The sequence below is a fragment of the Anopheles merus genome, chromosome 2L, assembly GCF_017562075.2.
Source record: "Anopheles merus strain MAF chromosome 2L, AmerM5.1, whole genome shotgun sequence".
Lineage (NCBI taxonomy): Eukaryota > Metazoa > Arthropoda > Insecta > Diptera > Culicidae > Anopheles > Anopheles merus.
Window position 1 is genome coordinate 2,404,552 of NC_054083.1, and position 14,630 is coordinate 2,419,181.

Below are 14,630 nucleotides of genomic sequence, written 5' to 3' on the forward strand. Positions count from 1 at the left end.
AGGCTACTCCAATTCGATGGTTACTATTCTAACACACACAATTTAACCGTAGTGGAACGCGATTCAACCATGGTTGCACGCATTCGATCGTAGTGACATGCGATTCGAAGCAGGCGGTTTGCGATTCGAACGTAGCTGGAAACAGGTGTAAATTTAATCTTTCAACTTGTTCAGAAATAAATATAAGCTGAAACCAAAACCTTCATTGTAATCTGCATGTAGTAGAAGTATGCTTGGTATATTTAGTACACAATTTAGCATACTTGTATTGTAGCATACCTTGAGTTCTCAATCGTAAAATTCATTAATAGTTCCCAAAGCATCTTGAGTTATGTTACTTAACACATTTTTTTTTATTTATTCGCACCATCTATTTTCAACGATTGATTTTCGATCATTAGATCCTTTGATTACTCAGAATAAGAATAGATTTCCCTTAGATGATTTCATAATGGACAAGGTTATTCAATCAACTTTACAAGAAAATTTCCAATTTGAAATTGATCTTTGCATGTTTCAGTATGAAATCTAATTCTTCGTAAAATACCATGGCAATATAAAAAAAGATGAATTGTTTGGATCTAGCTCGTTACCTCATGGGATATTTCTTCACGTATATACACCTCCCTTTTGCTTATTATACATGCCATTAGAGTGATGTCTCCAGCTATGATAGAGTATGGAAATAAATTAGCGACAGTTTTCCAGCCATTCACGGATCAGATATCTTTAATTCCATTTTTTTTTCATTTAATGCATTTAAAAACTATTTACAATCTACTCAATAAGACAACTTCATGTGAGATGCGTTAAAGTAGTTCATTTGTGTGTGACAAAGGTTTTGAAACTAAGTGCACACTCGATAGTCCGCAACTTTTTAATTCGCACGCTTGACAACTAAATTGATGAGATGAAACACAGCTTCGATCAAAAGTGGTGAAATATGGTACAATGATAAATCCCTCTCTATTTTTTATAATATTGGCATTCAATGTAAAACGTGCGTATGTATGAAATATAATAATCAACTAATAAAACGCTCCAAACAATTATGCAAAATAACACATCAATACGACATTCCATAATCTGCTTTCAATCAAGTGCAAATTTCCGAGCGTGCACTTCACCCCTAAGCAGATTTATATTTATACAAATAGTTTCAATTGTCTGGGTCTAATATTTTTCCACTGCATCAATTGTGTATAGTGCGTCAAACGTGCATACGACCTACAACCTACGTGTTTTTAAGTTAACCAAATTGTCTAAAATTGTATAGCCAATTTCTATAAATCATCCAATTCAAGGAAAATGAGGCGTACCAAATTGATTACAAAAATATAAGTTTTTATATGAATAACAAATGGTTACAGTAGACACAAATTTAATTATTTGCTAGTTATTCGTATCCTGGCGGTATGCGTACATGAGCACAAATTAATATGGTTCTGATTTTGCACAACTATGATACTGTATTAAAAAAAAAACTAAAATTAAAGAAGACAAATCGACAGTTATGCACATATTAGAAGCTCAAAAAGGATGCAGGTAGAGTGAGACAGAATGCACAAATAAGATATATCTATTGAAACATCCTTTTTTTGTAAGAACGTTATCTATTCTATGCATTATCAATTAAATTATTTTTAGTTGAAGTTACACAATTCAGCAGTTTTTTATTCACATTATGTATATACTTTTTTTAATTTATCTCTCTAAGAGTAGGGTAGTGACCCACCATTGTTTCTTGTGCTAGAGAGATTTACTTGCACTAGAAGTAAAACATTTCGGTATAGTGTAGATAGCTGCACATATGCGCTAGCTATCTTTTTTCTCTGTTGAACACACTCAAATGTTTTTCACAGTAATGAACAATAACCTATCTGAGTTCGTCTGTGTTCTTTATGTATCGTAATTAATAAAAGGCTATTATAAAACAATTAAGACGGCAATTCCTGATTTATTTTCCTTTCTTTGCATCACACATCATTAATTCAGTGATAATTTGCTAAATTAGCCAAGCTGTACTGCGAAAAAAGAATATATTAAAGTAAAAGTTTGGTAACACGGCAGAAGCTTTCACATTCTCTAAAATTTTCCTGAACAATTTGAAGCCTAATTTTTTTTCGCTCTTAGAAAGAGAGCAAAGAATTCTATTGCACCATAGCTGCATGTCCAGAAGAAAACGTGTTGAGTGATATAATCCAAAATATGTTGCTTTAAATTAATGTAGATAATTAATGAGGAATAACAAAAAAACTGCGAAGCTGACAGCGACTTATAACATACTTGTTGAAAAAAAAATCATAGTTGACATCAAAATTTCATTCGTCAGTAATTGTGTACCTCCAGTTAGTAAGCCATTAGCTCATGCTCTTGTTCCCTTTGCTAGATTTACTCCCGTTGAGGAAATATAGAATTTTTTGTTGACTTCCTGAACTCTATTGAGAAGCAGCAGATATTCACATTCCTACTTATTTACTTATTCTTGCAAAGTTTGAGAATTGCTGCAGTGATGAACCAATGCACATGCAAAATCAATCGCACGCTGTACGCCACGAAAATTAGTAGAGTTGAGTGCATTGGATTTTACATTTGTCACTGAGAAACGGAAGGACTCTTTTTGCCGCCCTCCGGACCACCTGAACCGGCGTTGTTTACTGTACCTCCGCCGCCTCCTCGATCCACTTGCCATGAAGTAGGTCCTCCGCTCATTGGACCTCCATCATTGTGGCCGCCTCCACCTCCGCTGCCGCCACTAAATGCATTATGACCATCGTGCTCAAGATTGTTTGAAGCGTCGTATTGCGTGTTTTCAAGCCTAGTGATCAATCGTTCATCTTCATCCCCAAACTCACCTCCCATAAGAGATGGTTCACCCACCACCATGACATCCTTTGCACAATCCGATGCGAAGCGATCGCACCATGACGTAAGGCAGAAATATAGAAAATGAAAAAAAAAATAATCACGTGCATTAGAATTATATTACCTTATTAAACTTATAAAATTCTATCTTCTGGCATATCACAATGAAAAAATCCAGAAAATCAACTCACTACCTGAGACGCCAGAGAAAAATTTGGGCCTGGTGATCGCTTCTTGCTTGGAACTTGGGGCCCAGTGTTCCCAGCTCCAGCACCGGAACTAGAACCTTTACGTTTTCGTCTCTTATTTGCTGGACGTTGAGCATCTAAATTGAACATGAAGAAATATTAAATTGTAATATTTTTTTAATAAAAACGTACCAAATATTAAGTGTACCAGTATGAGCACAAGCGCGGCTGGTCCATAGAAGACCATCAATAAACTACGCAACGCTAGTGGAAAAAGTTAATGTATTTTCCAATGTTTGAAATTAAAAAATAAGTCGCTGAGACCAGCGGTTAAGTTTTCTAAAAACATTAGTGTTAGGGTTAAACAAATTTATATAATTTTAGATTTACAGCTCCAGGTTAATTTTGTAATATCTGCGACCAATTGATAAATCCATACTAAAATAATCAGTATGTCCAGTAATGGGAGATTCGACCCACATGGTATGGTAACTATACCTGCCATGTGATTGGATCGCGCTCTCGTTTTATTACGTATCGGTATAACATGAAAATCTATCTTCCTCAGTGTAACTCAGTGTGCTCAGTAAAAATAATATTTTGAATAGTATTACTAAAGCCCGTGTCTATGAAAATGTTGTGGGAGCATTTATTGCCTAATCGTATGGACAAAGATTGTGGGAAATTTTTTGTTGCAAGAGAAACAAATCTATTTGTTTTTTGTTTATCTGTGGCAGGAACATTTTCGGAGTTGTTGCATATCAAAAGGGATAGAAAATAATTTTAAGTTAATTTTAAAATGTGTTGTGAGAATATACGTACATAATTTTTGAAACAAACAGAAAAGATCAGAAATGTTGCCATTGAACAAATGTTGAAACAACATGTTCATAGCCCCGAGCCTAATGCTAATTATTTATTCTTTGAATATGATGTGACCCTAAAAATATTCTCTAGGCTGCATATGCGATTTGGCAACTTCAATTCTCTAAGTAGATTTTTTAAATGACATTTTACAAAAATATTGGTCAAAAGATGCCAGTTTTCCGTGATTTCTTGTGCTTCATAGCTTTCATTAATATTTTCATAGCTTCAACACTTTCATTTGTTTTATCTAACCGTACGAACACACGGGGTGAAATATACAGCGAAATGAACTATTTGACAGGTGAAATGTCTGTCGAGTAACGCATCAAAGTGTATGTATACCTGGTGGTCTCGTCCCATATAAATTGAATACTAATTGTATATAAAAAATGCTTCTTTTGACAGAAAGGATGAAAAAAATTCTATATGAACCGATCACTTTTCTTAGCAGAGCACACGTATTAAACAATGATCTCCTCATTGAAGATATTAGATGCGTGAATAAAAATAAATTTAAATTTGTTTGGAATTGGTTTAGCATACAATTTTATGTGTTTTGAAGAACTTTTAGAGCATGGAACCAAGTTTTTATAAGTGTTTGTGTATTCGACAAATCGCCAGAAAACTTGTTCAAAATAAAAATTTTCACCCGTGCTGTAAAAAAGAGACGTACAAATTTAGTAATAAAAACATGCTATGAAACCATCTGGTCTACATACAGTTTCGTTCCGCTTCAGTAGATACTGTTTTTGATTGATTATCGAAAGCGGATGATATATCTCCCTCAACCCTTAAGCATTAGCTGTCAGATATTTGACCTGTCAGATAGCTTATTTCACTGTATATTTCACCTCGTGTGGCCATACAGTAACATGCATATCTCTCTAAACTGAAGGTCCCTTAAAGATTTGCCTTAAGGTCGAAGTACACGAACCGATATCTTCGCGACACTGCGAAATTCGCGCCTTGTTTATAACAGTTGTAGAACAGCAGGACTATCAAATCTACCGCGTCTTCAATCGCGCCTGCTGTTTCGCAGAGATATCCACAGATATCCAGATATATATTGTTGAGATTTTCGCAGTAGCGCGAACCGATAGTTTTACTTTGTCTGGAGCATTAGTTTCAAAACTCGTTTCGAGATACGTGTGTTGCTTTTTTTATTTCATCTTGGCACATTCAATCGTCAACACACCTAGGAAGACCCCGTACACGAACCACGATTATCTCGCCTGTCTGTCAAAGTTTACACACAAAAAATGACAGTACCAGCCATACGCGATTTTCACGGTATCGAGAAAATTTTGATTCGTCTATTTCTAGCCTTAGAGAGATTTCACAGAAATGAGCTATTTGTTTTATATTATTGGTTTATTTATTTATTTTATACAGTCAGAATTCAATAGTTGAACGCTTTTTAGTTGGCATGCTTTTTAGTTGATCGCTCGATAGTTGACTAACAGTTCAATTAAAAAGCATGCGTTTGTATGGAAAAACCGGTTTTTGAAAATTTCACAAAATTCTCATGGCATGCCGAGAAAAATTTCAGATTTTGTTTTGTATGGAAAAACGTGCCAACTAAAAAGCACATATTCAATAGTTGGCAGGGAATCGAAGTTCAACTAATGAGTTCAGACTGTACTTATAAGATAGGTTGCCTACATATAAAAGTAGAACGTTCTTGTCACATTATAATGAACTTTTCTATTATTATTGGCATTATAATGGACACAGACTATGGACAAAGAAGTACCTCCTTTCTTACCCGGCGGTGCGACCATCCGTTGCCATTTTTGGAACAATGTCGTTTTCAGGCAATCCCGCGGGCTTAGTGCATATGCTTTATGTCTAGACATCAACTCCTGCATTGGTTCCAGTATCACACACAACTGATGAATCGTAGTGGTTATCACCAAATTTGTTGTTCATAGCATCAATGAAATAGGGTGAAAAAGAAAAACGTAAATTGTACAGAATAAAATAAGTTAAAAATAATTTGCTTCTGATAAGTCAAAAGCATAAACATGAACACTAAAGTTTAAATTACATATGTCACATAAGAATGTTGATGTTGCACAATCGATTATCACAATTATTATTTCATGAGTCTCAATTTTCTACATATTTTTACGAATTAAACTATTTTTACAAGTAAACCAATTATTTTCTTTAACTGTGCATTTTGGCATACTATTAGACCGCTGCAAGACACACCTAAAAACCACCGAAACGACAAATAAAAAATAACGCTTGTTATTGTAAACAAACAAAAAGTGGGTTTTGTTTTCCTCAATTTTGAAGAGAATAACAGGAATACAGTGGAGCGTCGTTTATCCGGGTACCTTTTATCCGGTTGTCCGTTTATCCGTGCTGTTGAAAAATGACAGTTCAATACAAAGATGACATTGCGTGCTGAAGAGCATTTTTGAAAAAAACGATTATCAGAGCAAATTTTCTAAACCAAAACGCTATAATTCATGGCACATTTCGAATATTATCATCGGAAAAACATGAAGTTTATAAAAACTGGCTAGTTTTTACCAAAACATAAGATAAATTTTAAAAACAAATCAGGAATTTGTGATAAAATAAATACTTTGACTCATTATCCGTGTTTTTCGACTATCCGTGCGTGGTCGAGTCCCGAAGAGACCGGATAATCGGCGCTCCACTGTACTTAGATTTAATTTGTGTGAATTGATATTTGGCAATGCAGAAGCATGCTTACAGCAATTTCGTTAGGTTTTCGCTCGCCAACGCGTGGACCGCAATCGGTCGATCGAAAAAAAAGAGCGTTAAAATGCGTTACATTTCATCTTTTTTTTTTCGTTACTCTTTTTTTCGGTGTCTGGCAGGTTCCTTACAATTTCGTGCTATGAAGCATGAAGATATAGTCATAACCAACATGGCGGAATTAGTTCAAACACTTTGAGCCCTAGTGAAATTGAATGTGAATTTTGAGTTTTTCTGCTATATTTCAATTAATTTTTATCAGAATATAGCTTATCATACACCAACAGAAAGGAAATTCAATTCCCCAACTATGTAGACCAGGGGTCTCCAAACTTTCAAGAGTCTTTAATGCGGCCCGTGAGGACTGGGTTAAGGTTAAATTAAATAGCTTTTTTTTCTAACTGATTTTTTTTACTTCCGAAAGATGAAAATTAAGATTCAATAAAAGAAAGCTGCAGAAATTTGCTGTATTTTATTAGTATTTTCTTATCAAAACGAGATTTGAACTTCCACTCATTCTAAAGGTAGCGTCAAAATGGCCCTCAACAAGGTTGATAGTGAAGCAATGCGGCCCGCGAACTGAAAAGTTTGGAGACCCCTGATCTAGACTACAAAACATATTGAATTATTAATTAAATGTACCTTGTAATTCCCCGCTTTGTTCACGATGAAAAAACTATGGTAATCAGGGAATTATGAGGAAATGCATTTAATTATTTTTTTAGCATGTATTAATAGTCTCAAGAGTTGAGGAATTGAATATCCTTTCTTTTGGTGTCTTCTTCTTCTTCTATTTGGCGTAACGTCCTACGCGGACGAGTCGGCCTATACAGGCTTTCGAGACTTATTTCATTACCACGTAGCCACAGATAGTCAATCCTTGCTACGGGGGGACGGTCCATTCTGGGCTTGAACCCATGACGGGCATGTTATTGAGTCGTTCGAGTTGACGACTGCACCACGGGATCGCCCCAGATTCTTTTAGTGTACGATAGTCTATATTCTGTGAGTCGGTCTGGTGGTACAGTCGTCAACGTCAAGACTGTGCCCCCCCTACGTAGGACTGACTACCCTGCTATGGTAACAATAAGTCACTGAAAGCCAAGCCCACTTCACTAGTGGGTACAGGCAGGCCTTGACCGGCAGCGGTTGTTGTGCCAAAAAGAAGAAGAAGAATCTATATTCTGATAAAAATTCAATGAAATGTAGCCAAAAAACCAAAATTTCACGTTCACTTTCACGCAAAGTCTCAAGCGACCTTTACTTGTGTGCTTGCACAGCCTGTACGGTGCGATGACATTCGATGGAATGCCATTTTTTCACACTACGTGAAAATATTCACCGTGAAACAGATTATAATTGTATTCGACTGCATCGAATAGCGTCGCATTCCTTCAATTTTGGCTTCATGCTGCAGTGCTCGATGCAATTTAGGAGTATGTCTAAACGCATGGTAATCAGCAATATAATTTGTGTTTACCACTTCTTGAATTGTATTCATAAATTTAGTAATGAATGTAAAGTGCGCTTATCGGCACTTAATTCACTTATGTTAGTAATGAATATAAATTCCACCAATTATTAGGTTTTACTCCAACCTGACAACATCCTTATAGCAAAAATGCAACTAAAAAACATATGAGTATTCCTAAAGTAAAGGTGGTAGGCAGGATCCGAATTGAATCAAGTGGCATATAGGAGTTAATGTAAACATCACCACTCACGCGCAGATAATTTAATGTTGAATTGGTGATTCCTTGTCTAGTAATGTTCTTCGACATCTGTTCAAGCATTGCAGGATCTGGTTGAGGACTGTGGAGAGCAATTACTGATCGGGGTATCAATTCTCGATGGGTTCGAACTGCCATGTGCCAAGATTTTATCCGCATCAAATCATCAAACGTAAATTCCAGAATAAGTCTTCCTTCAGTGAGTACCTAGGAAATAAATCATTGTAAAATGAAATCTTATTAGTGCATTTGATGAATAGTCATATTTTAAGAGGGTACATCACTAATTAAAATTTAAAATTCCAAGCTGCATGTCCCTGGTGTACAATAATGTAGGGGAAGGCTTGGCAAAATGGGCATGTTAAGCAGTTTATTGACTATTCCTTTGAATATGCCACAAAACTCAATTTTTCTTCCATTATTGTATGCTTCCACCCTTTATCTATGAATTAAAATTGCCAAATAGAATGAACAACTTAAAATCATTCTATAACAACTTAAAATCATGAAAACAGTGTAAAATATAAGTTGATGTTTTACGAGAAGCTATTTTGACACGCGGGGTAAAATAAGCATAGCCCCGGGGCAAAATATGCACATGTAAACAAACTGTGAAACGTAAAAACACTGGGGCAATATGGGCCACAACAACTGCGCTTAGGCAATGGTCTATGCTTTTGCGCACGTTTCGTGAAATGTATTTTCGTTCTATCTTTTGTTTTGCTGGTCAGAAAAAAGCCCTTAAATTTCTTCCAAAACTATGTTATCAACAGTTTTTACACAGTTTAAATCTACAAAATCGAATCTTTTGAAGCTATGCCTGTTATCATTATTGAGGCGACAAATACAACACCATAGCCTCACCAAGCGCCGTATGTCAAAAGCATCTGCCCATTTTGCTCCAAGCGTAACTGCCCATTTTGCCTCACGTGAAGCATTTTTGTATTTTTTGTTATTTTAGTAAAAATACGCATTCAATCGCCTTGCTTTCTTCAGACAAATTGAATAGAAATATCATATCCTTAAAAACATATCATATAAAACTTCAACGCATCCCTGTGACACTGGTTTAAGCTTATTTTCGAAGTGGCAAAAATTATATCAATATGCTACTAAACCTTATTTTGCATTTTTCTTGGTTATTTGTTATATAAGGATTATGAAACTTAAATTGTGTTCATAGAACACTCTAATGAATACATTTTGAGCATTGGAAAGTATCTTTGTAGTCAAATAATGCTTAACTAGAGGGTGCCCATTTTGCCCCGCTTTCCCCTACCCGAAAAAGTGTGCCGCAGTCTTGCGATACAAATCCACAAATCCCAGTATCGTCTACATTTTCACGTATCGTTCCACAGTCCTACAAATGTCTCACGTTGATTCATTAAAATATCCCGCGGTCTTGAGTTCTAACGCAAAACCCTGTAATTTAGCTGAATGTGTGAAATCCGGTTAGATGCAAGTCTTAAAAATGCATGCAAAATAATTGAACATCTCGCCTCAGTAGTAAAAAAAATTAAAAGAAATTAAAACGCGTTTTTAAGGAAATTTTATTTTGGTGTTAGTGCATAGGAAACGTATTTTAAGTGTTTTCATTTATTTTTTTTTAGTATTTCTTATCTAACTAACTTTTATATTTCATTAAAGAGATGATTATGGTTTTCTGAACATGGTTACTATAATCATTTCAATTAAAGTGCGCCCAATCCAAGAAATAGAAAAAGAAGTTTACCCTAGCAACAAATAGAAAAAGAGGAGAACGCAACCTAGAGCATAAGCTGCATTTGAGTGAGCTGATGAGAATAATGCTCGCAAAACAATTCGATATGACGAGCATTACATTTTCATAGCCACAAGTAAGCGACTTCAATAAAAAAGAACCGTGTAAAAAACGAGATTCGTTTAACTGAGATCTCGACTATGACCTCGCTTAAAAATATTTAACCGAAAATCTCGACTAATAATGATAGTGACGGCTCACGCGTTTAACCGAGTTTTAGGAATGATGACGAATTAGTAAGCTGGAAGTCGGATATTGCTAACTACAGTGAAATCTCTCTGAGGTGAATCTTCAAGGGACCGTCAGCTTAGAGAGATATTCATTTTGAGGAAAACTAATTAAGGTGTTGCTATGAGTATCCTAGAAACCACGGTAAAAACATGGCATCCCTTGAACATTTTTTTTTCATAACGGTCATCCAAACATTCATCTTTGAGAATTTCGGCTACCAAATCGCATATGCAGCTTGAAAAACATTTACCTTAGGGAGACATTCATCTTTAAGAGACACAAAATGTATGGAATATGACGGGGCCATCTTCTTCTTCCGTTATGTGACAGGTTTCAGCCCCCTATGACGTTACTGTCATAATCAGAGGCATGCTGTCATTTAGGGTTAGACAGACCTTTATCTATTTCCCTCTTTTCTGTTATCGGGTTTCACAGACGGGACCATCAAAATGTTCATCTTAACACGTTGACTGCCACGTCATCCAGATGTTGGTAACAGCGATGCTTCCCAGGGGCCACGTCGTCCACTTGCGGGTGACAACAAAAGCGTTCGCAAAATCCCGTGTACGATACACACTAATACTATACACTATTACAAAAGACGGTACGCTCCGTTCAGCTTCAAGAAGAGGATATAGCCCACCCACAATATTGATACACTTTCTCAGTTGCGCTTATGTAAGGAATTTATACAATCCGTGAAAAGAATGTGGGCGCGTGATTGCATTATTCGGTTCATACATTGATTTTTTTTTGCCGTACCGGAATTTGTTCTATGATCATTATCGATTTGGCATTGCTAGAGTCCACTAGTTTTTGCTTTTTATTTGCAAATCAAAAATCGGTCAAACTTCAATTATCATGGAAAAATCATTCACTAGTGATTTGAAAAGCAGTGACGAGGAAGAATTCATACTGCCAACAAGAAAAGCGCATAACGTTATTCAATCGTCCTATTCCGAATGCGATAGTGATCAATGCGATGCTGCTAATGTTGAGGAGAATTTGCGCGAACTAGTGTTGGAAGAAGAGAGAAATCTTAACACATTAGAAGAAACAGAAAGTGAAGATTATCGGTGGAGTGAACTTAGTGGCCGACAAATTTCAATTACGTTTGATCATACGACTTGCTACAATGTGCAGTTACCTGAGGATATCGATCCATATGATGTTTTTTCATTGTTCATTGACGACGATGTAATCAACATACTTTTTTTTTATTTAGGAGGGAAGTAATCAACATACTTGTTATTGAAACAAACCGATATGTGCCACAAAAATTGATGTATTGAAGATCTCGCCAGATGCTCGCATGCATAAATGGAGAGAAACAAATTTTGAAGAAATAAAAAAGTTTCTTGGTTTACTATTGTGGATGGGATTAGTAAATGTGAAACCTATGGCAAAGTATTGGACAACAAACCAATTTTATGATTTCCAGCTCCCCTGCAACATAATGTCACAAAATAGATTTGAGTTGTTGTTGAGTAATATCCATTTTGTTTATAATACGACCATAACTGGCAATGATCGTATCGACTTATAAAAGGAAAGATATTGCCATTATTCAATAAACTGCAGGAAAAATATCAAAAAGTATACGTGATAGTATTGTTATAGACGAAGCGTTAGTTCCTTGGCATGGAAGACTTATCTTCAAACAGTACATTCCTAACAAAGCGCACAAATATGGCGTCAAATTATTCAAACTTTGCTCTAACGAAGGTTACACATGGGCAATAAAAATTTATTCTGGAAAATCAGCTGAAGGCATAAGAGAAGCTGGGCTTGCGCATAACGTGTGTTTACACCTTGCCAACAAACTCTTTGATCATGGGAGAACTTTATACATCGACAACTTTTATGTCAGTTACGAATTAGCTAAATCATACCTAAACTGGCAGGCCCATATAACATAATTGGAACTCTCAGATATTAAAAAAAACACTTCCCAAAAAATGTCATGGATTGCAAACTTAAGAAAGGGGGAATTATTTCGAAGGAGGATAGTAACGGAATTGTTGTTCTGAAATTAAGAGACACCCGAAATGTAAGGTTATTATCCACAAAACATGCACCTATCATGGTACAGAGTAACTAACATGTCGGAGGCACTTTCACAAATGCTTCAACGATCACGAAATTAAAACCATTGGCAGTCCTGGAATACAACATGGGAAAGTGTGGTAATTTTAGTGATCCGAAGAACTTGTGACCTGCCGAACTTGCGATCGTTGTTACTGCAGTCACTCGCCGCTGACAGTACTACCAGCGTGTCGATGTGTTAGAAAGAGCGGTTTGGCAGGATCGCTCGCCAGATCGACCATCCAACCGGATGGTGCCAAACACGTTTCATGTAATGACTTACAAGATTGTCCTCGGTGCAAGTAGTCGCAAGTTTTATTATTTGTATAGTTTAAGTAATACAGTTTTATGTGTTGATAAAGTTTTAAATACGTATGCAGTTTATGTAGCTAGACACTTAATATCACAAAACCTCCCTCCCTCACAACACAAAAGTAATGACTATTCTGATGGTTTCATATGCAAAAACATTGAGAAAATGAGTAAAGTGGCATCGTAAACTAGGTATTCAGCTTTTGCTTGGAATTTCTTTAGTACATAAAATTGTCGTTTACAAAAACGCCACTAAAAAAACATGAAAATTGTAAAATTAATATACATAATAGCAGCAAGCCTATTAGAATTGCCAGCTGATACTATTATAAAACATTTGGTCCCCCAGAATCGGCATGCAATCACCATTCGTAAAAATGAGGTAGGTAAAACAATAAGACGTGCATGTCAACGATGCTATTCTACACGACGAAATGAATTAGAAAAGGACAAGGCTCGTAGTAATCTAATAAAAGACGACAACTTATTGCCCCGGTTATGACGGCATGCCACAGCAGTAGTAGTAGTAGTAGTAGTAATAGTAGTAGTAGTAGTAGTAGTAGTATTTGTTTATTGAATAATTACATTATTGCGCGTATCGCATTTTTCCTACAATTTTAATGCGTCCGTCATTTTAGACTCTCCTCATTGTTCTTTAATATTCATTATATATAACATTGTTGGAGTACTATTTTGCTAATTCTAGGAATGGTTTTTGGGTGATAGTGGGAAAATTATCACAAAAACCCACTGAATGACGGCATGCCACAAATGCGAATAGATTGTTTCAATATCTTCAATATCAATAGCACGATCGAACGTAATAAAAAAAGAACTATTTTTCGACCTATTCATTTCGTTTTATTAATTTCTGAAACATAATCGAACAGTCCTCCTCAGAAGCACAAAAGGAAATCATTTACTCTGTATATTTCTCTTCTCTGTATATTTCGGCGCTTAAAGTATTAACGATTTATTTTAGAAAGAAATTTTTGTTTGTAACTGCAGCACATAAGACCCTTAACCACAGCAGCTCCTAGCTCAAGTTTACACATGTTCAAACATGCTCAGTAACCAAGCCAGGAACAAAAATGGTCTACCATTTCGAAGCAGTAATTATTCTATCTAAATAATGAATAACGGCATTGGGGCAATTATGTCTTTAATGACAGGAAAGACAATAAATTTCCATCAATCCTTATTTCTGATCTTTCAAAAATTTTAGGCCGCGGGGCCATGGGGTTTCTCAACGCTCATTTTCTCAAGCACTCATGAGTGCTTTTGAGAAACTTGTGTTCTCAACGTTTGTCGAATCGGCATAAAATCGGTTTGAGAATCTTTGAGAAAGTTGACGATGCAGCGATCGGCTAACTGAAATATGAGTAATTGTGCTATTCGTTTATCGGTAATCACTTTGGAAAATGAATTCAATGTTTATAATTGAAAAAGTTTAAAGCACATGCGATCAAAAACTTATTTTCTATTTAAAGCGCTAAATAAAGCTTGAGTGGCTTTATCAGTTTCTCAGAGTGAAAAAATTGACGACGGCTACGAACAACAACAAGTCTAAGAACAAGTTTTGAGTGCTTGAGAAACTTAAATGAGTGCTTGAGAATGTTTTCTCAGCTTGAGAAAGCCCCGTGTGTGAAAGTTAAATAGTGATACCATATGTTTTGCAAGAATTGTAGAATTTTCTATTTCAACAAAGATTTTTTGTTCAGAATGTTAACATAACATACTTAACTCCACTCGAGCACATTACTTTATTACATCCATAGTGTATTTTTCAATTATGCTGGAATATTATTCAAAGCAGGTGCGAAATAAAAAAAAGCAAAA

General features: G+C 35.7%; 1 protein-coding gene across 3 annotated transcripts in view; it reads right to left on the bottom strand.

Moving 5' to 3' along the window:
• Positions 1 to 324: 324 nt before the first annotated feature.
• LOC121591858 (LIM domain-binding protein 1) overlaps positions 325 to 14,630 on the bottom strand; it is a 36,480-nt gene continuing 22,174 nt past the window's right edge. The window contains exons 6-9 of one of the 3 annotated variants that reach the window (XM_041912902.1): positions 8,378 to 8,590; positions 5,686 to 5,809; positions 3,060 to 3,190; positions 325 to 2,892 (exon numbers count right to left, since the gene is read on the bottom strand). In XM_041912902.1, the coding sequence (XP_041768836.1) occupies positions 2,596 to 2,892; positions 3,060 to 3,190; positions 5,686 to 5,809; positions 8,378 to 8,590 (765 nt within the window). In that variant the 3' untranslated portion in view covers positions 325 to 2,595. Of the gene's footprint in view, positions 2,893 to 3,056; positions 3,191 to 5,673; positions 5,810 to 8,377; positions 8,591 to 14,630 lie in introns of all 3 variants that reach the window. The other 2 variants (XM_041912901.1, XM_041912900.1) reach the window with 2 other exon arrangements.